This window comes from Rhagoletis pomonella, unplaced genomic scaffold (assembly GCF_013731165.1).
Source record: "Rhagoletis pomonella isolate Grant_MI unplaced genomic scaffold, Rhpom_1.0 Rhpom_scaffold_00005, whole genome shotgun sequence".
In the NCBI taxonomy this organism is placed as follows: domain Eukaryota; kingdom Metazoa; phylum Arthropoda; class Insecta; order Diptera; family Tephritidae; genus Rhagoletis; species Rhagoletis pomonella.
Window position 1 is genome coordinate 57,396,311 of NW_023458559.1, and position 23,015 is coordinate 57,419,325.

The following is a 23,015-nucleotide window of genomic DNA, read 5'->3' on the forward strand; positions in this document are numbered from 1 at the left end:
GCATTCGGTATTCGCAATTGGAATTGGACAGTACGCTGGTAGGGTAGGCGCACAAGCGAAGCTATTAACGGTGTAAAGTGTAAAAAACGGATAAGTGTTGAGTTTGGTTTGAAGACAAAAAAACTGTAAATGCAAACATACATATGTACATATGTATACATAAGTGCACAAACACATACAACATGTAAAGGAGTTTGTTTGGAAAGCAACAAAAAGTGTAAAGTAGAGGGCGTGAGAAGAAAAAAAAAACGAGAAGCCGAAACTAAAAAAACGCTGACGTAGACAGAAATGCAGTGCGCGCGCAAAGAAAACTAAAATGCATATAGTGAAATATAAAAATATTAAATTTCAATAAAATAAAGTGCCATGATTTGCAAATAAAAGAAATCTCAACAAATTCTGTATTCAGTTAACTAACTAAAACTCGTTGACTAACCAGTACAACAACAGCTTGCAAGTCGCCAGTCACAGTCACGCTAATTATAGCGCACTTGTACAACAACAGTAATAACAACACAAACACATTGATTCTGTCTAAGCTGTTCTCGCACCGACGTTTTAAAAACATCTAAAATGTGTGTAACTAATTTTTTTATAAACATTTTTATTTTAACAAATCATTTTTTATGTAGTTGTGAATTTACTAATAAATTGCATAAACTTAACAAGTTGCTAATGCATTATATAATGATTTCTTTAGGCGGTAGTCAGTGAAAAAAAAAACCTGTTTTACACTGTATCTGTGCGAAGGGAATATGAGAAATTCAACAATAAAATAAATTGGTTTTTGTAATAAGCTGATTAATAAGTGCATGCAAATTGTACGAAGAGGAGGTTAAGTTGGCCACTTGGAAAAAGGAAAAAATTATGAATGCATAAAAATTATTTAAAAAATTTAATTTTTTTTAATTTTCTGTAAAGAAATTTTTACCGTTGTAAATAGGTAGTTTCAATTTTGATCTTTTTTTTGTAAGTATTTAATTTAAAGCTTTGTCATTTTAACTTTTTTTAGTTATTTATTTTCTTATAAAAAAAAATAAAAAACAAGTAAGAAAGTTTAAGTTCGGGCGGAGCCGAGCATTAAATACCCGGCACAAGTATTAAATATATGATTTTCATCTTTCCGAAAGTTACCGCTACATGGTAAGCCGGGGTATATCAATTTTGAATAAATTAGCGTCCTTAAATTTCGAACTATTGAAGTTTCAAGCATTTCGGAAATTTACCGTTATATGAAAAACGGCCTTAATTTTAGTCCGATTTCAATAATTTTCAACGTTTTGCTTCTATGTGGCAAGCACAATAACCATACCGAGTTTGGTACAAATTGGTAGAACGGTTACCGAGATACATATATGTGATCATAAGTGGGCGGTGCCACGCCCATTTTCCAAAATTTTATCATAAACGTATTTCTTGGTAAAGAATTGTTGCAAACATCAATTTTGAATAAATTAGCTTTAATATTTACTGATTTATCGAAGATTTTGTATTTCTCTAAATTACCGTTATTTGGGATGTGGGTGTGGTTATTGTCAGATTTTAAAAATTTTCAGCCATTTGGTATGCTGTAGCAAGGCTAACAACTGTGCCAAGTTTGGAAGATATTGGTACAGCGGTTAGCAAGATATACACATGTAACCATAAGTGGCGTGGCTGCGCCCATTTTCCAAAAATTTATAATATTCTTATTTTTCGTCTAAAAGTTATTGTAAATGTCAATTTTGAGAGAATATTCTTTAGTAGTTAGTGAAATATCGCAGTTTTCGTATTTCTGAAACTTACCGTTATATGGGAGGTAGGCGTGGTTATTGTCCGATTTTGCCCATTTTCAATACCATCCGTCCTACGCCAGAAAGAAGTGCACGTACCAGGTTTCGTTAAGATATCTCAATTTTTACTCGAGTTATCGTGTGCACAGAGGTACAGACGGACGGACAGACAGTCACCGCTTAATCGATTTCTCTTTTCATTCTGATCATTTATGTATACATTTGTCTATATCTATCTCGATTCGTTTTGCCTGTTACAAACAACCGTTATGTGAACAAAGCTATAATACCCTTGTGCACAAGTGCGCTCGGATATAAAAAAAACACGGTTTGCTTTAAGTAAATAGATATTGAATAATTTATTAAAATCTCATCTTTTATAGTTTCCAATTTTTTCCTTTTTTATTAATTTTTTTAATTCATTTCAAAATATTTTTTATTAAATTTTACCTTTAAAAACAATATTTTTTTTTTTGAGGTCTAATGCACATTTTCAATTAACAAAATTGCATTGAGCTTCGGTCATTTAAATAACATCCTTTTGTTGATATTTTTTTCATTTAATAAATTTTTTTCTTCTATCTGAATATTGAAATTGCAGCAAATACTTAAAACCCAATAATTTCTGAGCAAAAAATACAACTGACTTTTTATTTTACTGACATTTATTTTTTATAAATTTTACCTTTAAAAACGTTTTATTTTGTGTTTTTTTTTTGGGTCTAACAAACATTTTTAATCAATGCACTTATATATAAAAATTTTGGAAATTCTTCAAAATAAATATTTTTTTTTTTATTAAATTTTACCTTTAAAAACGATTTTTTTTTTGTTTTTGCATTGAGCTTCAGGCCTTTTTAATAGTATCTTTTTGTTGACTTTTTTTCATTTCATACATTGTTTTTTTCTATTTGAATATTGAAATTGCAACAAATATTTAAAAATAACTAATTTTTGAGCAAAAAATACAACCGATTTCAATGCACATACATATGGTCAAGTACAAAACCGCAAAATGATATTTTTCTCCTTTAAATTTCCAAAAACCCTCAGCAACATCTGCCCCACCCCAATATGCATTCGAAAAACAGTAGATAGATTTATGTATCATTTTTGTTTACACAAGACTCAGCTGAAAAATGTAGATGTTCGTTTATTAGTACCTACAATGAATAAACAATCGAACAGATAGATTCTTGATCAGTAAAAACGTGTCTACTTACTCTCACTGATGATAAACTTGAAGTGCGTCACACTCTCGGCGATACTTTCATAGTAGTAGATCTCTATCTTTGTATCTATCCCTATCTCAGCCTCTGCCTACTCCCCTCTCAAGTGCCAACACTAAAAACAAACTCAGCTTCGAAGCACGCCTCTGTGTTTGTACTCATTTAAAAGTACTGATGAATAGGGATGGAAAATTGAAATTTCAAATTGTACCTAATTTGACAATAGAAAGGTACCTTTTTGCTGTCAAATGTACCTAAAAAGTATCCCACGATTTTGTTAACTTTTTTTTATTATTTTTAGACAATTGGTAACAATTTAATTAATTTGTACATTATTTGCATTAACAAGAAAGTGATTAATATATCAATGCAGTTGAATTAATGTTCATAAAAATTTAATAAAGATATATATATGTATGCACATTGGGGTGGTCCAAATAAAAGTAAGGTCGGAATTTTAATGCGCTAACCCTCTAGGATTGTACTATACCGAAAAAATTGTTTTTATTTGGAAATCAAAAAATATTTACGGGTCGATATATATGATTATATATTTTTCGACCGAAAAACTTTGTTTCTCTTCTAGAGATTTTCAATAATATTACCCAATTGTTTATTTAACTATTTTATATTATTTACTAAACCCTCAAAAAATGCAATAAGGGCGCATGAAAAATTGCTATTATCAGAAATAGTAAAATTAACAATTGGGTATTATTTTTGGTAGTCTCTTAAAGAGGAGCAACGTTTTCCGATCAAAAAATATTGATTTTCAAGAATTCTATACCATTTCAACGAAAACTTGTTTTCCCCCCATATAAAATACATGGAAACCTTTGAGCGCTTTGAGCGACCTCTAAATATTTTTTGATATAAAAAAACAGGGCTATAATATTTTTTGGTATCATTCATTCATTCATTTTCCATTCATTTATTTAACCCTGCTTACGAACTGAATGTTTTTAGCAGTCTTTCTAATAGTTGCATTTGAGTTTACATGTTTGAGAATTACATAATTATTCAAAAGTATAGGTAATGAAAGTGAAAGTACTTAAAAAATTATTTAAGAAAATTAAATTACTTTACACTATTTATTCATTTAATATGTTGGCTCTGAATCGCAAAGTGCTAACAACATAGACGTACACCATGCTAACTGTAAATTGGTAAATAATAAATTGTAGAAGTGGTCCGAGGTAGTAGTCCCTAAAGAAATAATAAATTGGGTACTTGAAGAGGAGATTCTCGAGGCTTTCTATTTGGCATAGATTGCACTGAGTACATAAAGCATTTGGGTATATTTTGTAAACCAGGCCTTTGATACAAAACCGTACGTGGTACTTCGTGGGCAGCCGAAATTGAGCTAAAATGTTAGTCAAATGTGTGCTTACTTATCCATCGTTGCAAGAATAAATTCCCGCCCGAGTACATTCAGATTTCAGATATTTCCGCCCTTAATTATATTCTTCCGCACTTTCAACTCATTCACAATTGAAATTGACACTCATGCAGTGTAGCCACTTTGCTAGAAATCCCCCAAAAAGTGAGAAGTTTTTTTTGTTGTTTGCAAAGAATTTAATAAAGGAACTTGGCCACTTTGCAAAGAGTTGCCATTTCTCTTTGCTTACAAACATTTTCTTAAATTTTTTTTCGCGAGCAACGTTGTCTTAAATATGGATATTCATTTGGCTATCGTCCGATTGTACCTAAGCTGAGCTCAGTGTACCGAATGTACCTTTTGGTTCGAAAAAGTCGGAAAAAGGTACAAATGTACCTACCTTTCCATCCCTGTTGACGAGTACATTTGAAGTCTCATAAATCTTTAAAGTGTTCTTACACGAAATGTATTTGCATGTGTACACGCCACTTTTTACATATGAAAATATGTGTAAGCGCACGTACATACGAAATATAAATGTTTCTATTTTCATCTGACATACAGATAGAATCATCTGTGCTTGTTTTATTTCGTTTCCAAAGAACGTAATTTTGAACAGTTAATAAAAAACTGTGAACTTGAGAGACAGATGCAATTACATAGGTAGTATCGAAACGGTCACATTTACAGGTGGAAATACATATCGTGTACGAACACTTTTAGTGATGAAGATTTTGCTGTTGCTTCTTCTATCGTCTACTAAATTTTTTGTTCTTTCATCTCGAATTACACCCTTACTCAAATCCACGTATTTCAATTCAATTTCATTCATTCACTTTTTTCCTTTGTCGCTTCTGTGCCCGCATTGCAGCGCCCCACTCACTAATAATTGGTGTTGATGATTCATAAACGCAGTCTTAATTAATAATTGAACCTAAATTTCCACAAACAAAAAAGTTGCAGACGTTTGGCATAAAAGATTAATAGAAAGAAATACTATCAAATAGGTACATACATATACTTTCAAACATCGTTGCATGCCACCTGGCATGCCAATCCCATTCACTCAGCGGCTTTTCCCCAAACCATTTTGTGTATATAGCATTTGGCTTCCATTAGATCATATTCCTTATCCTTTGTTTTTTATATTTTCTTTTTACTCTAAAAGTCAATTCACGTGCTTTTTGCTTTGTTTGCTTGGCATGTCCTTGCCGCTACATGCCACTGGCTGGCCATCGCTCACGCTGCCTGTCACTCTGTCACAATTAGGTTAACAATAAAATAATGACTTTGACATTGAAGAACAGCGGTCGTGAATTCGTTTTCCTGTCTGGCGGATTTCGCGTTTTGTTTTGTTTTTTTTTTCGCTGAGTAGGGTGAGTCATTAAAACTTCCTCTTTTTTGTTGCTGCCGCTAAGGACACAACCCACACGCTGACTTTTGCGTCGAAAGATACTATCGCAATTAGTATTGAAGGCCTATATAAAACTCTCTCTGATGCCTTAAAGGGTGCGGTAGTTGTAGTATTATCTAGTCGCTTTTTTATTACCCACAAACAGCCCATAAATTCAACCTTCATTATACTATATGTATATGGATATGAGCCTATGTTAAAGATTCACTATTTTCTCTCCTGCTCCACTATCATAGCTGCATTTCTGCTCCCGAGAAAATAGTAATAAGTACATAGTACATACATACATAAATTTCCAACTCACTTACTGCATTACTTGTTTAACTGACTGGCCGATTTGCGCTTTTATTGTTGTTGTAGTCGTTATTGTCTGTGCGAAAGTGGGTGGGAAAATTTGCAATGTGTCTATATTCCGTATTTGTATACGCTGGGAACTAGGTCTTCTCCATTGTGAACCACACCCTTTGTATTGAAATTGATTTAGCAATGGAAATTAGTAGATTTATTGAAACACTAGAAATCACAAATGTTGACATTAATACATAGATATGTACATTAGGGTGATGCATGAAAGAAAGTCAAGCTATTTTCACCGGAACTATAAAATGTATCATATTAAAAGACTTCCGCAAAAAAAAAAATTTCGAAAAAATATTAAAATTTACGTGAGCTGGACCGATTTGAAAGGATCTCCAAAATCGTTTTTTATAAATAAAATAATTTTTTAAGAATATTTTTTTCCAAAAAATATCTCAGATTATAGAAGACTTTAAGCTATAAATGTGTCCAAAAAAATCTTGCAACATTTTATCAACGAAAATAAAGTCATGAGATATTTAGAGGTGTTTTCCAATCGGTCCAGCTCACGTAAATCTCAATATTTTTTTCGAAATATTTTGCCGAAAGTCTTAAAATATAATGAGTTTTTTAATTTCAATGGAAAAACAGTATCGATTTTTTTTTCGCTTGGAAAGTGATGCAGCCTAATGTAAGAAATATAGGTGCACATGTACATATGTATTTAAGTAGTAAAAGTGTACGATTACGAAGTGACCATCAACGATTGAGTTGCAAAGATAAATGAGCATTCTTTGAGCTCAATGGCAATAATGCTAAGATCCGCCGAAAGTTTACTAAGCAAAGGAAGAGATGTGACAAAACCGAAAATAAGTGTTAAAAGAAATACTCTAATACTACGATGGGCCAAAAATGAAAAGTAACTCCTAACACTAAGTAGTTCTAATAGAATAATCAAAAAACTTCCTTATCAAAGGTTTAATGATTTTTGGAGAGCTTTGATTTGATTCCATTCGGGTAGTACATTAGGGGGGTAATAAAATTTTTCTTTTGAAACTATAACGTCCATATATCATACTTCAAAATCCGACTGTAAATGCCGAAGATACAAATGACTAAAAACGTAAAAAGGTGATCGCAACTTTCGGCCAAAATCGAAATCGCCTTGCACAGAATTTTTTCCTGGTACAATTTAAAGTACACACTGATGTATGGTTACATGTAATATTATTTATTCATAAGTGCGCATTATTAAACCCTTGCGATTTAATTAGGCTGGAGTATCATGCCATACAAACATATGTATGTATGTATGCACATTAGGGTGGTCCAAAAATCCATATACCAAAAAAAAAAGTAAAGCCAGAATTTTAATGCTCTCACCCCTTAGGATTGTTCTATATCCAAATAAATTTTGGCCCTGTTTTTTTTTATTTTGAAATAAAAAATAGTTATTTTGTAAGGGGAAAAAGAAGTTTTCGTAGAAATGGTGTAGAATTCTTAGAAATCAATATTTTTCGTTCGGAGAACTTTATTTCTCTTTAGGAGACTTCCAGCAATAATACCAATTTGCTTATTTAACGACTTTCTATTATTAGCTATTTTTCATAGAATTCTCTACCAATTCTATAAGTTTTTTTCTATATAAAATACTTGGAATACTTTGAGCGCTTTGAGCGTCCTCTAAATACTTTTTTGATTTCAAAACAAAAAATATGGGTATATCTTCTTAGATGTAGAACAATCGTAGACGTTGAGAGTAGTATTAGATTTCCCAATTTACTTTTTTTGTACCACCCTATTGTACATATATGTACGTATTTTATATCATGTATAAACGTATTATCGCGACTTTATAAACACTATTGAGTAGCGTAAATACACAAGCACTTCAATGACCTGCTAGCCACAAACAACCAACTGTGCGGCTAGTTAGCTACTTGTTTTGCTCTTAGCTTAGGTATGTTGACCTGCTTTTAGCCATATACATATATACGTATTTTTAGCTTGTTTGCTGTTTTGCTCGCATTTTTCTAATTATTTGCGCTTTTTGCTTTGCATTTCAGAATTTTTGTTTTGCTTGCTACCTTTTTCTTCATTTTTTTTCTTTTTATTATTTTTTTCCATTTTATTCAAAATTTTTGCTATGGCTCTCCATGTTGTCACTGCAGCACGTGAGTGCGCGACGTTCACCTCAATGTGGTAAGGCAAAATTTTTGTTGTGTAGATTTTGCGATTTTTTCGTTGTGTAATGTTTACTTGTACGTATGTATGTGTGCAGATATATAAGTATGTATGTGTGTATGTTTGCGATTATTCCATGCGTTAGCTTCAGCTTTGTTCAGCCTGCATTAGATGCGAGAAAAACTGGTTTATTGCACTTGCAAGTCTACATATAAGTAGTAGCAAGCTCAAAAATCTTAAGTCGGTTTTTAATATTTCTTAATTTATACACTAACAAGTAATTTTTAAACAATAAACAAAATCGACTTCAATTCTCATATACAAATTTGAGAGTACCGTTAATTTCTTCATGATCGAATTATCGGATCTAAACCAAATTAGTATGGGAGAACCTCTGAGGTACCATCTTTCCTCAAAAAAAAAATAATTATAGAAATCAGTTAACGTAGTCTACAGTTATGCGGTAACACACAAAAAAAAAATATATTCCATGGAATTGATAACCTCCTCCTTTGTTTTGAAGTCGATTAAAAAATATTACTAACGCCTGCTTATAACTAGAGTTCGGTACCAGTGCTAGTCCCTCATAGTTTTGAGTATTTCATAAAAATTACTAACGACTCTTCTCTATAAAGTGAAGTGGAGTTAGCATTTTTATACCAAACACCGCAATTTTGATTTTTTTTTACCAGTACTCTTGGTGCGCTTTGTTCAATTTTCTTCGTTATATGCGGCTCCGATCTTACGATTCGTCGCAATGTTGCAATATTTTGTCGCTGACAAACTTTTCTAGCAATGCAATTTTTTTAATGTTTTTGTTTTTTATTGGAAAAATTTGCTTATTTATGTGTGTAAATATGTATGTATGTGTGTATTTAAAAAGAGACAGGAAACTGAAGCAATTATTCACACGCACTCGCATTGTACTATATGTGGAATTTTTTGCTGTTGATCAGTAGAAATTTAAAACAAAATCTCTAGCTGAGATTCGTATGCTTTTAGGAACGGGATTTTATATTTTCTATAGGCAAAAGCACTTGCATTAAAAAACTCTTTGACATAGTTCAGCACTTGTGTAATGTATTTTGCTTTTTGATAATTTGTTAGAATAATTTTCTGTCTGAAATTCTCAATCACGTTTCAAGCCTATGCTCTCCGGACTAATAGGCACAACTCTCCTACAATCGGCTATTGTGTCTGACGATAATTTTAATGAATTAATAATTCTACTAATCATAATAATACTACAAGTCGTGATTTGAAACAATCTAATCACAGCTTATTTATTAAGAATACAAATTAACTTATTTGTTTTTTTTAATTTGCTCATCACGTTTCATAAAAATGTGACTGAGTTAACAATAAGATGCACAAACTGCTATGCAATTCTCAATGAATTCATTTAGACTTGAAAATATCAAAAACGACTTTTTTTATTCTTTCCAATGATCAATAAGTTTTAACTATGTTACACAAGTTTCAAATTAATCGCATTTTTTCAAAATTAAATCCCAGCCAATAATAAAATTTCAAAGGTTTTTGTTTATAATTTATCGATTAGTTTTGGTTCCATGAATATACCGATAACGAAGTTTCTTTATAATTTATCGATTAATTTTCATTCCATAAATAGATATATCGATAAAGATGCCGATAAATATATCGATAAATTTAAATGAAAATATAAGTTCTGGTAAAGATAGTAATTGATAGCGACGTCGATAAATATATCGATAAATCACGCCAAAGCACCATTACAGCTAAGCAAGTTTAAATTATTTTTTAGTCTTTTTTGTAAGTTTTTGAAAAACCAAAACTGTATGCACATTAAGGTGGACCTAATTTGTATGAAGCCGAAAAAGTATACATACATATGTGCAATTTACAAATTTATATCCAGTTTTGAAGTAAAACAAATAATTATGTTAAGTTTATTAATGACCAAAAATGTACATATGTACGATTTCGAAATAGCCTAAATTAATGTGCAATTTAAAAATGAAAAACAAAGTTTGATTTATTTTTGCAAATACCAACAATTTATATACTGTTTTCAGATGATCAAAAGTTGACTTCCACTTTTTAAGTTGCTCTAAAATTTATGTCCAGCTTTAAAATGGCCAAAAATGTGTGTTCATTTAGATTAAAAAAATGTATATCCAGTTTTAAACTTAACTACAAGCTACGTCCACCTTTGAAATGTAAAACAAAAATTATTTCCAGTGTTAAAATGACAAAAAAATTACATATGTCCACTTTTTAAATTTGCAAAAATTTACGTACAGTTTTAATAGAAAAATATTGCCAATGTTAAAATGGCAAAACATATTATGCCCACCTTTAAACGTACCACGTCCACTTTTCAAATTTAAAGCAAAAATTTTGTCCAGTATTAAAATGGCCAAAAATTTATGTACGGTTTTTAAATGAACCAAAAGCTACATGCTTTTTGAAATTTAAAAACAAATTATATCAAATTTTTAAATCAACGAAAGTTAATATCGACTTTAAAAGGACCATAAATTTCCATGTCCATTTTTGAATTTAACGAAAACATGTGTTCATTTTTTATCACCAAAAAAATCATGACAAAAAATTTTTTAAAATTTTTAAAGCACCAAAAATTTAGGTCCAACAGGAAACTGTGTAAAGATGTAAGAAATTTGTTTGAAGTTATTTTTTCAATACTTTATAAAATTAGTTACAGAATTCAAAGATTCAATGCCCATATCTAGCTAAGCTCAGTCCTCTTCTATGCACAGCAGAGAAAATTTTGGGAACGAAAGACTTAAGAAACAAACTTGCATTCTTATGTAACTGAAATACAATACCGATTACTAACGCTTGTTGTTAATCAAGTGGACCCCCGTGCGATAGCACACTATTCAACCACAATAGGAATATAATGAAAACAATTACTTGATTGAATTACAAATAACAAAAGAGTTGCTTAGTATGCTAGTCACGTGAATTTATATGTACATATGTATGTAGCTATTGATAGACAGCCAGTAGTGCTTTTCTAAGTAAAGTTAAGATTTTATTGTAGAAAAATTTAAAAAAATTGCCTTCTTATAAAATTAGCTGACACGTATGCACGATTTAACCAAATTCAAAGAAAATATTCATATTTTCATGCCATACAAGCGACATGAACAGGCCCGCATAAATGTTGCCAAGTCAATGGCCTGGTTATAAGGCTTCACGGCATCGTAGCGCCACTTTGATGGGTGATTGGGTGCCAAGTATTTAAGTAATTTAAGACTTTGGTTTTTGTGTTTTATATGGCTGTAGTTCGAAAATCACTAATCATATACCTTAGAAAATAAATAATTAAACTAATTTAAAAAAACCCAAAGAAACACTCCTTGTAGGTAAAAAGTAAATCACTGCCCTTATATTTAACTCCAAAATATCACTTACCTACTGCGCAATTTGTTGTAGTAAAACTGCATCTTGAGCTTCATGATCTTGTGGGGCAGCAGAAACAGGTGTGGCATGCGGTAAAGATTTTCGATATTCACAGCGCTTATTTACATACATACTTGTTTAACTCACTTTTATTAACATTTCTCACGTACTTCGACTAGTAAATCTCATTTTCGAAGTTAAAGGCGATACAACTTCGAAAAGTCTACTGCATTCGCGCTACGCTCTTTTTTACCAGTCCTTAGCGCTCTGTATTTTGTTCGATTATTTTACATCTCTCATTCTTTGTTTACATTTTTTATTTACCAACAAATTCGAGCTGGGAAAAGAGAAAACTCGTTTTGGCGCCTTTAGCCATAACATAACAAAGAATTTCTTAGTTTGCTTTCCATTTTGTAAGCGTTTTTTTTTGTCGTGTGTTTTCTGACCTGTTTTATTCCATCACCGCTCGAACATTTGTCGTCATCGTTAATTTCGTGCAATCACCTGAAAACATGAAATTTAAAAAGTAATATTATTATTGTGCTCTGCCTGAAGCGCATTTGAGTAGGAATTTGGCCCACAAAATTTAATTTATTATATTATTTGCTTGTTGGAAGCTCTTAGCACGCAAGCAATAATGCACTCGGTGGTCAAGTACTCGCAGTGTATAGTGAATATTTTTTTGGGGTCTTTTCATTTTGACTTTTTTATTTAAGTGCTTGCAAGGAAATAATTCCGTAGCAAAATCATGGTCAGAAATATTTTATTTGTATTTTGCGTACTACATTATTTTTCTTTTGTTGTATCGTTATTAAATCAGCTGGTTGCGTGAATAGGTCAAGCGTGAAGAAGTTGTTATCGCACATATTAAACCGAGCCCAAACGAGTGGGCGGCCAATTTGACAGCGTTCCAAAGCAAAAATTTACAAATTTAGTAGAGAAGAATTACTGTTATGGTGTTGATTAGAATACTAATAATAATGATAATATTCTTCACGTGAAGTATTTGAACATATGTACATACATTCACTTAAACTTTCACTTAAACTTCGTTTAGAAATGACAACATTTTTTATTGTTAGCGAACATTTTATTTTCATGGAACGCAAATTAGGCCACTGTCAAAAGGGCTTAGACTATTATTGAATTGAGTTTCTCCGACAAAAATAAAAGTCTGTAAATTTATCGGTCACTAAACGATATATTTTTCGATATACCGTAAATTTGTATCGATATATTTATCGATAAATCGATAGTTTTAGGGAATTATCGATGAATCTATCATGTGAAGAGCGACGTATTCGACATAAATCAATATACATATGTAGAAAAAAAGCTATCGATGCATTTTCTTTCAATATCGATAACAATGAAGAGCTGTCAGTAAGTTTTCAATCTATAAAGCAAATTTCGATAATTATATCAATAAATGAATGAATACAACTGTCGGCATCGATACCGATATCGCTTTGAATACCCTTTTCGGATTCATATTCTATAAGAATAACATTTCTATGCAAGTTATTATTTGTACAGTACTATACGTTTACAGCTATTAGTGGCTAAAACCGTTTTGAAGTTGTGATAACACCTGGATAAAACCTTACAAATTTCAAAACAAATAAAGTCGGCGTAAAATATTGTATGTATGATTGTTTCCAGTGTATAAAGCATATCCATTTCGGCAAATAAAACCAAGCAGACCACTAATAAAACATTTCACTTTATAGGCCTGTACTAAAGTGCAGGACAATTAATAGTCAAAACATATGTGTGTACGTACATACATACTATATGTGTGTTATAAATACAGCCCACTATAAGTTGCATGACATTTCCTTTCAACTCTCACGTGAATTAAACAGTTGTCTAAGGTCGACTTGCTGTTGTTGTCCATGGGAAGTGGGTAGATACTGAGTGCATAGTAGTAGAGTACGTAATGCAATGGCAGATAAGTCGCGTGCAAGCAGATTGACATACTTTTCTGGATGCGTAGAGACAACATCACCACGCATATGGGCATAAATTTGTAAGTACAGACACATGTACATATGTAGTACATAAGTATGGGCAAATACTTGCATTTGAGGAGGGAGAAAGTGATGGTAGACCTGATATGCCACAATAAAAATTTCGAAAACCAGTAGGCTCATATGTATATTTGTATGTCGATATGTACGCATTTACATTAGGGTGCTACCTAAAATGTCAAATTGAATATAATAAAATTTTATAATTTTGACATATTTGCTTACCATGGAAAAAAAGTGTTTTGAGTTCAAGTCGTTAATACGGACATTAACTGCTCCCCATTGATTCATGATGCAATATTAAGCTCCAAAGACTGTAACTTGTTAAGGTTTATTCGGAATAAATGCAGCATTTTTCAAATTTTTCCTAAGTCATGATGTTGTCCTTTGACTTTATTTATTTTTCTAAAATTTATTTAGTCCTTTATTTCAAAACTTGTTCCTTGAAAGTACTTTTTATGACACGATGTCACACATTAATGCATTACAGCCTAGTAGTTACAAATTGTGAAGATATAGCAGAGAATACAAACAAGCTGAAAAACTGCCATGTATGTAAATTATCCATTTATTTTTCACACACAGCGCAGAAGGCTATTAAAACTCGAGTATTCTTAGTCCGTTAGACAATCGTTTAAGAAATGGTTCAGATTACCTTGTCTTATAAAGGACAGTGGCAGAGAAAGTGTTCCATGCTCTTTACCTTCTCCTCGTTCCTGTAACTGCCGTAGAAATCATAAGAGGGTAAGGTATTACGCCTTCCATTGAACAGTTTGCTTTGATAAAATCAACTTCTGAGCTAAAGGAGAGACGATCAATTAAAACAGATCTGAGCCATAGTTCGTTTGAAAATAGTTTACTTGATGGCATTTAGGACAGAATTGAACGACTACAGATTAGTTTCCTTTCGCGCCAATGCTGTTTTCAGGAATATTTCTGTGCCCGCGAAGCCAGACTGCATTCTTTATGCATCGCGTTGCCAAATCGCTTAGAACCACATTCTTCTTTAAATTATTACCTTCGAAGGGACTTTGTTACGCTGTAGATTTTAAATCGAAACCTTCCGATTAGACGGTGATGGAGTATTTTAATTCAAGAAGCCTTCCTTTTATCTCTTAATTCAATTTAGAAGATACTCAGTACTCTGGTAGTCGCAGTTTTATGCTTAGAAGTAGTTATTCCGAATGGATTTCGCTACCGACATTATTATTTAGCTCAGGACCATCGCTGAAGATTGTAATGGGACTAGAGTCTAGCCTATTAAACTTCACCATTCGCTCCTTGTTATCACTCATTTACGGTATACTGTTGTTCGTCGCAAGAAGAACCGAGGGCTTTAGGAGCTTTGTAGGGGTTGTAGGGAAAGGCCCTCGTAATAAGCACCCTTTCCATTTTGGCTTTGAACTTATGTTTGGTCAGCGTTCATTATAAAACTGTGACTCGAAGAAAGAATGGACCTTTACGTCAGCCGTGACAGCTGATGCACTATATGTGGCTAAAAGCCCCTTTTTAATATTACGGTAACGTAAAGAAATACATAATGAAAGCTTGTACTGTATTTTTATTTCTAAAACATGGCCACCGTGTGTATAGGGAAAGGTCAATATGGATTTCCTGGGCTCTGAAGGCATTATTTTATTTATTTTTTCAATGATAACAAAAAATTTAAAATTTTGTTGAATTTTAATATTTTTCAACTCTGGTACCGACCACTAAAAATTATTTAAACATTTTGAAATTTTTTCGATGCCTTGATCTTATCCGTATATTTATCTAAATTTGTGGGAAATTAATAAAAAAATGAATCTTCACGTTATCGAAGTCATTTTTGTTGATATGGACGATAATTTTTCAATGGTAGGAATTCCTTAATAGTCGTGCACAGAGTTTTATTGCTTTAAACTATGCTATTATTATTATACTATTATATACTTAGAGAGCATAATAGATGCTAAGTCACATCACATAACTAACTTCCACACGTTACCGCATTTTACTTTTAGAAAAAATATAGTTTTTATACTACCGTTAAGAATTATACCATAGGTTAGGTTAGGTTGAAGTAGCTGCCAGTGTACGCACCAGCATACCTAGGCCCTTAAGATTTTGGGCCCGTTGTGATACCACTCGGGACTTTAGACCCTTCCTACTCAAACCACCGTGTGAAGTCTACGAAACTCAAGAGTATTCCTACTTCGGCTATGTTGGTTAAACTTTTGAAGAATCCGGAGCCTAAGAACTTTCCTCTTCTTTTTAAAAGTGCGGGACATTCACACAGCAGGTGCAGTAAGGTTTTCGTCTCTTCTTCGTCTCTGCAGCATCAGCAAAAGTCGTTTTTGGGGATCCCTAGCCTCTCCGCGTGCTTTCCAATGGCACCATGGCCTGTTAGCAGGCCCATGGCTGTAGCTAAGCCCCCTCTGCTCAGCATGAGGTGACATTTCGACCGCTTCTCGTTCCATTTTGGCCACACAAGCTTTGTGTTGCTGCAAGTTGTCAGACTATCCCTCCTGCCCCTTGTCTTCGCGTAAAGTTCTTGAGCTGCATGTGACCGAGTCCAGCGCCGTAAGTGCCACCTGACTGTCTGAGTATATGAAGATATTGTCACATATTGCTTTTCCTGTACGTAAGTGTTCAATCGCTTCCTGTATGGCAGCGACCTCCGCCTGAAAGACACTGCAATGGTCGGGTAGGCGAAAAGATTTTTCTAGCCCAAGTCGAGCTTCAGTGCTTCAATTGTAGATTTCTTGCCGAGACTTGGCCACCATAAAAAAACCCCTTAGAGTAGAATAGGTTTAGCAACTACTATGTAAAGCCTGTGTATAATGCTTGGGGGCAGCCCCAGCTACGCTCAATTGCCCACTTACTACAGAAGTAGAGGGCTACAATTGTTTTTTTAACGCATTCTTGTACATTTTGTGCCCAGTGAAGCCTTTTGTTCAGTACTACGCCTAGATATTTCGCAGATTCCCCTAGCCCCAGCGTCGTGGTGCCTATGGTAGGGAGCTGGGGTGAAGGGATTTTGTACTTCCGTGTAAAGAGAACCAGGTCAGTTTTGTCCGGGATAACACCCAGGCCTTTCTCATTGGTCCATCTTTCAATTAGTCTTGATTTATTCTGCATGATTGCACGCAGAGTTTGTGGAAATTTTCCGCTCACAACCCCATTCCTCCCCTTCCAGAGCCTGCAACAAATCGTTAATTGCCACAACCGACGGAAGGGGAGACAGAAGCCCACCCTGCGGAGTTCACCTGCAAACGTATCTGACCAGCAACAACCCCGCCAGTTCCGCCCGCACGACTCTGCCTACTAGCAATTTCCGTACAAGCGACACTGCCCAGGTCCGTTAGAGCTGATGTTATTGCATCAGGCGTGATGTTGTTGAAAAGACCTTCGATGTAAGGAAATGCTATCAAAGTAAGAATTATAACATACTATATGAAAAAACCTCAATATAAACTATTTGACCTTCATTGAAATGCTTGAAAAAGCATAAAATTCAAATTACACAATTACTCTAATTTATACGAGTACATACATAAGTATGTATGTATGTGTTTGCATGCAAATATGTCTAATGGTGTCTTTTTGGGGGGGAAAGATGCCTGCCATCATTGCACGCTTGAGCGCGTTTTCATAGTGATCATGCAACCGCCCTACCGAGGGAACGAGCCGACAAATTTGCTAAAACACACGATGACGCATTAATAAAAGAAAAAAATCATGAAAGTTCAAACAGAGCATTCCTCTGTTCTACTAATATGAATTTGTGTGTTATTTTTTGTGTGTTCTTTATTTTAAATGTTGCTAACATTAAACAAATTAGTTTCTAATTATTTGTGTTACTAAATTCTGTTGAATTTTTTCATTTAGAACTAAACAATCTGTTCAAAAATTAAACGTATAGCGAATAAAAGGCGTTTGCTTTATACATATCTCGCGCTGATAGCTAAGTTCAAGGTGCTTCGATCGCAGTACGCACCCACTTGTGTCAGAGAAAAGCATTCAATTGTAACAAAGAAGAAGCTTTTAAACCAGCTGCCAAAATGAGTTATCTGCGTTCCGTAGGTAAACAAAATTCTTCAAAAGGCATTTCGATTATTATGTGTCCCCATTATTCCCCTAATTGCCTAACCATATTTGTATATTATTCTTATGCCATTTAATTTTATTACCAACAACAATAAATTCATTTGTGCTCTTGTTCTTTCGCACAGAAATCTCACGCGTAGAGATGACACCAGCGGAGGACGCCACCTACACGACCAGTAGCGGCTCGAAGCGTGCCAGTTACTCGCTGATTGGCATTAAAATACTGGAACTAGTAAGTATGCAATCGCAAGCATGTATGTACATATGTATACATATGTATGTGTGCTTATGCGTACACTATAATTAAATTTAATGTCTACACTTTTCAACTTAATCCAATTAAGCTTTAATGAAAACTCCAATAACTACTTTATAACCATTTCAGGCACTTGTCGTCGTCTGCATCGGCCTCATCGATGAGCCATCCACGCACTCACATCTGCGCATCTTCATAACGCCGCGCGTTGTTGCGCTCTGCTATGTAACCTTTGGCAGCCTCATCATTTATTCGTCAATTTACTTAATTATGGCATTGTTCGGCGATATGTGCGTAGTGCCCCCTTTTTGAACGCTCTTGTCTTGTACAAATTTAGTTTTTTTTTTTTCATTTTATTTCTTTTATTTCCTCTTATCCACAGCACCCCTTGGCGCACTTCGGTTTTATGGTCTTTAGTTGGCTTCATTCTCCTCATTGCTGCGACGGCGATGCTCTTCCGCGATTGGTCCACCACAAAGGAACGCAACTATTGGCATCCGAATATGCAACGGCTTGACCTAGTCTTGGGTGCTGCCTCAGTTTCATTGGTTACCACGCTCATCTATTTGGTGGATTTGTTGGCCATAATACGTTTTGGCATTAGTGGTGAGCTGGAGTAAACGCGTAGGGATGATCGATTGTTTGAGCTATCGACTGTATGGGAAAGCCGATGCCTCCTGTACGGGGTTCACCTTAATGCTGTAATATTTACAGAAACGAGCGAGTATATTTTTTATTGTAATGTGTTTTATTAATAACTTCTTTTAAAGGAAATAACTGCAATAATTTTATGTTGAATACATAGTATTAAGCTCAATGTATGTATTTTTTTCGTTGGTATTTTCACTTATACAAACATACACAATAATAATGTTATTAAGCGCAATCGAATATATGTATGTATCATTTGCCATGGGGAAGTTTTTTTCAAAATGTACAAAAAATGCAATTATTAATATTGAGTATCAAATAAGAATATGTCAAATATGTATTTGCTCAAATACACTTTTCATTACAACAAATTATTTAGTTACTTACATACTAAGGGCAAATTTGAAATAAATCACTTTTTTAATATAACGATATAAACCTGGATCAATTTCCTTTAATTGGGTTAGGTAAATTCAGTTTATTTCATTTGAAGAGGTTTAAAAAAAGATACCACAATGAGGTAGTGAAGTTTGTTCAAAGGTCAAGCCAAGGTGCTTTTAGGTGCTTAGAACTTTTCAAATTAATACATTTCATGTAAGCACTTTTCTGCCGTTTATCTACCCACTGAGCAGGCCGGCACAGTTCTCAGCTACTATATAGCAAATTATTTCGCAAATTTTATTGTCTGCACAAACCTCGTCTGTATAATTTCTGTTCCTGCTGCAGCCTATCAAGCTAGTCTTTAATTCACTATATTTTTCATCCAGCGGGCCTGAGAGTTTTTTGAAGGTTACTTAGAGAGTTGAGTACCTCCAGATATTTATGGGGTACAAAAGAAGGGGTTTGCGTAACAAGGTCACATAAATGTACATAGCTTTGAGTATAGCGTGATTCTGTCAGAAGCTCCAAGTTCATCTCTGTATAAGTATACATAAATGTCCCATTTTCGTATATTCCTTGCCAAAAGATTCCCTCTAAAACCTCCCTATCAGCATAGATGATTTTGTCTACGACCCGCTCTCAGTCTAGGCCCGCTCTAAGACGGTTAGCAACTAGCTTCACAAAGATCTTAAGGGAAAGCTCAACATGGTCAAGGGACAATGTGTAGCAAAAAGTGTTGTTGTTGTAGCGGCTACTAAACCCCGCTCGAGTGGGATAATCTATCAACGTTGTAGTCTGGTTCAGCTAAGGGAGGCGCTGGAAGTGCGAAACTACAACAGGCTCTGTCCATAGGGAAAGGGGCTAGCTGAGTGAGGTTTTGGGGGCACGCGAAGAGGTTTCGTGAGTGATGTGGCGACTCTCCGCAGGCAGCATCCACGTAGAAACTTGTACAGTCTCGCGTGTTGAGTAGTCCGCATCATGCCCTAAGGTGGCACCAGCCAAGGCAGGAATTGCACTTGACTGATGTCGCATCATGGTATATTCTGGACCGACAAACCGAGCAGATTGTCGGAGGGACTAGGAGTTGCCGGCGGCGGTGTGTTGGTGGAGGTGCGGCAGTGTTCGTATGAGTGTCTATTGTTGTGTTGTGTTGGGGTGTGGGTGTGTTAGCGTTGTGCTGCTCGGGCGAGCTCCGCGGTGCCGTGGAGGCGGTCCGGTTCGCACAGAACGAGACCACGAATGTCGTGGTACACTGCCGGTGCGTTCTTAAGCCCAATAAGGTGCGGAGATGACTCCTCCCGTCGCATGAGTTACACCCAAGGCGAATTAATACAAGGTGGTGTTACTGGCGGGTGTTATGTCAAATCTCAATTCGCCCCAAAGTTTACATGTATTTTGTTTTTGCTTTTGATGGGTGTGCTGTCAAATCAGTAAAAGCAAAAACAAAATACATGTAAGGCGAAGAAATCAGCTGATTTTACAACACCACCTTGTATAAATTCGCCTTGGCTGCACCTGACCGAGGTGGAGTATGGTGCATATCCTGGCCCTGGGTTTGACCCAATGCCAGCCCTGACAGAAGGATATGGAACAGATGTAGCCCCATAATCGAACAAAGTTTGATGGATTTCGCCGACCTAAACGGGGTTAGATCGCCTTAACAACAATCCTCGAGGACTCCCCACATGCCGGGCATTGGTTGGGCACATCCTCATTAATTCTGCTCAAGTATGAGTTGAGCCTACTGCAATAGCCAGAGCGAAGTTGGGCTATTGTGGTGCGGGTCTCCCGAGGCCGACAAAGTTCTGTCCCGTCCACGTCCGGTGGTTGTGTGCCCAGAACGGCATTCATATGGTGGGAGTCTACTTAAGTCGAGACTGATTCTCTGTGAATGCCGCTCAGGGCCTGTCGGTGGGCTGACGGGTCCAGAGGTTGTTTAATGAACCTCTGGACTTCGTCCTTCAGTTCGTAGAAATGCCTCCTGACGTGCCTTGGCGAGGGCTCTTCTGCAAGCAGCTGTCTGCTGGGATGGCCACGTCTGTGGCTCCCCACAAGGAACTGCTTGCAGAGCATTATGGTATGCTCCTTGACTGGGAGCATCTGGGCCTCGTCGCGAAGGTGGTGTTGGGGCGTCATCAGGAGGCATCCGGTCGCTGTTCGTAATGCCGTAGTTTGGCAGGTCTGTAGCTTCATCCACTGCGTCCTGCTAGTCCCAGGCGACCACACGGGCGCTGCATAGTTTAGAACCGGCCGGCCAATTGCCTTGTATGTTGCCAACAACGTTTCTTTATCTTTGCCCCAAGTGCTGCCGGCCAGCGACTTGATGACATTGTTGCGGCTCTGTACTTTTTTGGCCATTGCGGTTGTATACGCCGAAGAGGAGAGCAGACTGTCGAAGGTAACTCCGAGAATTTTCGGGTTATTCACCATCGGTATTGTTACGCCATCAACGTGAATACCTAGTTGCAGTCTGACCTCCTTCGTCCAGGTGGTGAATAGGGTTTCCGAGGATTTCGGAGGGGATAGAACGAGGCTCCTTGCAGTGAAGAAGCGAGAAAGTTCGGCGAGATAACCGTTTACTTTCGAGCACAAGTCATCAATTCCATTCCCAGACACCATAATCGAACAATCGTCAGCATAAGAGACAATATTGACACCCTCTGGTGGTTGAGGAAGCTTAGAAATGTAATAATTAAACAATAGTGGGGACAGGACACCACCCTATGGTACCCCCTGTTTAATTTTACGTGGCTTGCTGGTTTTGTCTCTGAAAATTACTGACGAATGTCGACCACTCAGGTACATCGCCGACCACCATTTGAGTCCCTGTGGGAGAGAGGAGGCCTCTATGTCCTCTAGCAGCGTTGAATGACTGACAGTGTCAAATGCCTTGGACAGGTCCAACGCTACTAGAATAGTTCTCTCACATGTTTCTGAGTGTTTATTGCGTTAAGTCCTGTTATTGTACTATGCACTTTACGGAACCCATGCTGATGCTTCGCTGGGGTCAGGCGGTTCGTGAAATACGGGAGTAGCAAGGCCTCTAGTGTCTTCGCTACCGGGGAAAGGAGGGTTATCGGGCGATAAGACTCTCCTTTGTTGGCTGGTTTCCCCGGTTTGAGCAATGGGACCACTCTCCCCATCTTCTATATGTCTGGAATGACTAGAGTGGCCATAGACAAGTTGAGGACCTCCGTTAGGTACGCTACTCCCAAATTTTTCAGCATCAACATGCATATTCCGTCGGGTCCAATGGCTTTGGAGGCTTTCGCCTTCCCGATAGCTACCCTTACCTCAGCGCTGGTGAAAACAAGAGGCGCACTGGGTTTTGGCATTTTGTGCAGCCTTTTGGCCACTCGACGTTTGGCTTTATCCACCGGAGGATGCAGAATAAACTGCCGGCTAAAATAGCTCGCGCATCGCTCCTGGTCCAACGAAGCGTGGTCAACAAAGACTATTTCGACTCTGTCGTCACGCTTCGTCGGGTTGGACAACGACCTCACGGTTGACCAAAGCTTCCTCACACCAGAGGCGAAGTTGCAGGTCTTCAAATGCTCTTCCCGTTTCTTCCGCTTATGTACGTTCACAAGTTGCCGAATTTCCAAATTGAGATCCCTGACACGGGGATTTCCAGGATCGGCCTGACGAAGGTTGTCACGCTCATCGGTTAGAACAGCCGCTTCAGTAGGAAAGTTCGGATGAAGCTGGGGTGAAGCGAGCTGCAGCAGCAGTGACAACCCTGCGGAATTTACGTTCACCTATGTGGACGCCGGTTGGTATGGGTAGTGCAGTAAAGGCGCTTTCAGTAACATCCGCGAAGCCTTTCCAGTCAGATTTGGAAAAGTTGACATAGGTTTGGTGATCCGCGGAAGCAAAGTCGGCAGGTTTATCAATCGAGATGACTATGGGCAGATGGTCTGATG

At 36.1% G+C, this 23,015-nt stretch overlaps 1 protein-coding gene across 2 annotated transcripts; it reads left to right on the forward strand.

Annotated features, from left to right (window-relative positions):
- On the forward strand, positions 1-19,143 carry LOC118739303. Of its 2 annotated transcripts, none has more exons than XM_036470549.1 (4): positions 1-575; positions 17,930-18,036; positions 18,190-18,350; positions 18,443-19,143. In XM_036470549.1, exons 2-4 carry the CDS (start codon positions 17,947-17,949, stop codon positions 18,678-18,680), a joined length of 489 nt encoding a protein of 162 aa, XP_036326442.1. In that variant the 5' UTR covers positions 1-575; positions 17,930-17,946; the 3' UTR covers positions 18,681-19,143. The 2 variants fall into 2 exon arrangements, with proteins under 2 accessions (XP_036326442.1, XP_036326441.1); XM_036470548.1 differs by lacking the exon at positions 1-575 and adding an exon at positions 17,622-17,780.
- Positions 19,144-23,015: the final 3,872 nt, after the last annotated feature.

Excerpts from the sequence above, each read along its gene's own strand:
- LOC118739303 (XM_036470548.1), top strand. The coding sequence starts at position 17,759 with ATGAGTTATCTGCGTTCCGTAG. Across the intron at positions 17,781-17,929 it reads GAGTTATCTGCGTTCCGTAG|AAATCTCACGCGTAGAGATG; the intron begins GTAAACAAAATT and ends TCTTTCGCACAG. Across the intron at positions 18,351-18,442 it reads ATGGCATTGTTCGGCGATAT|CACCCCTTGGCGCACTTCGG; the intron begins GTGCGTAGTGCC and ends TCTTATCCACAG.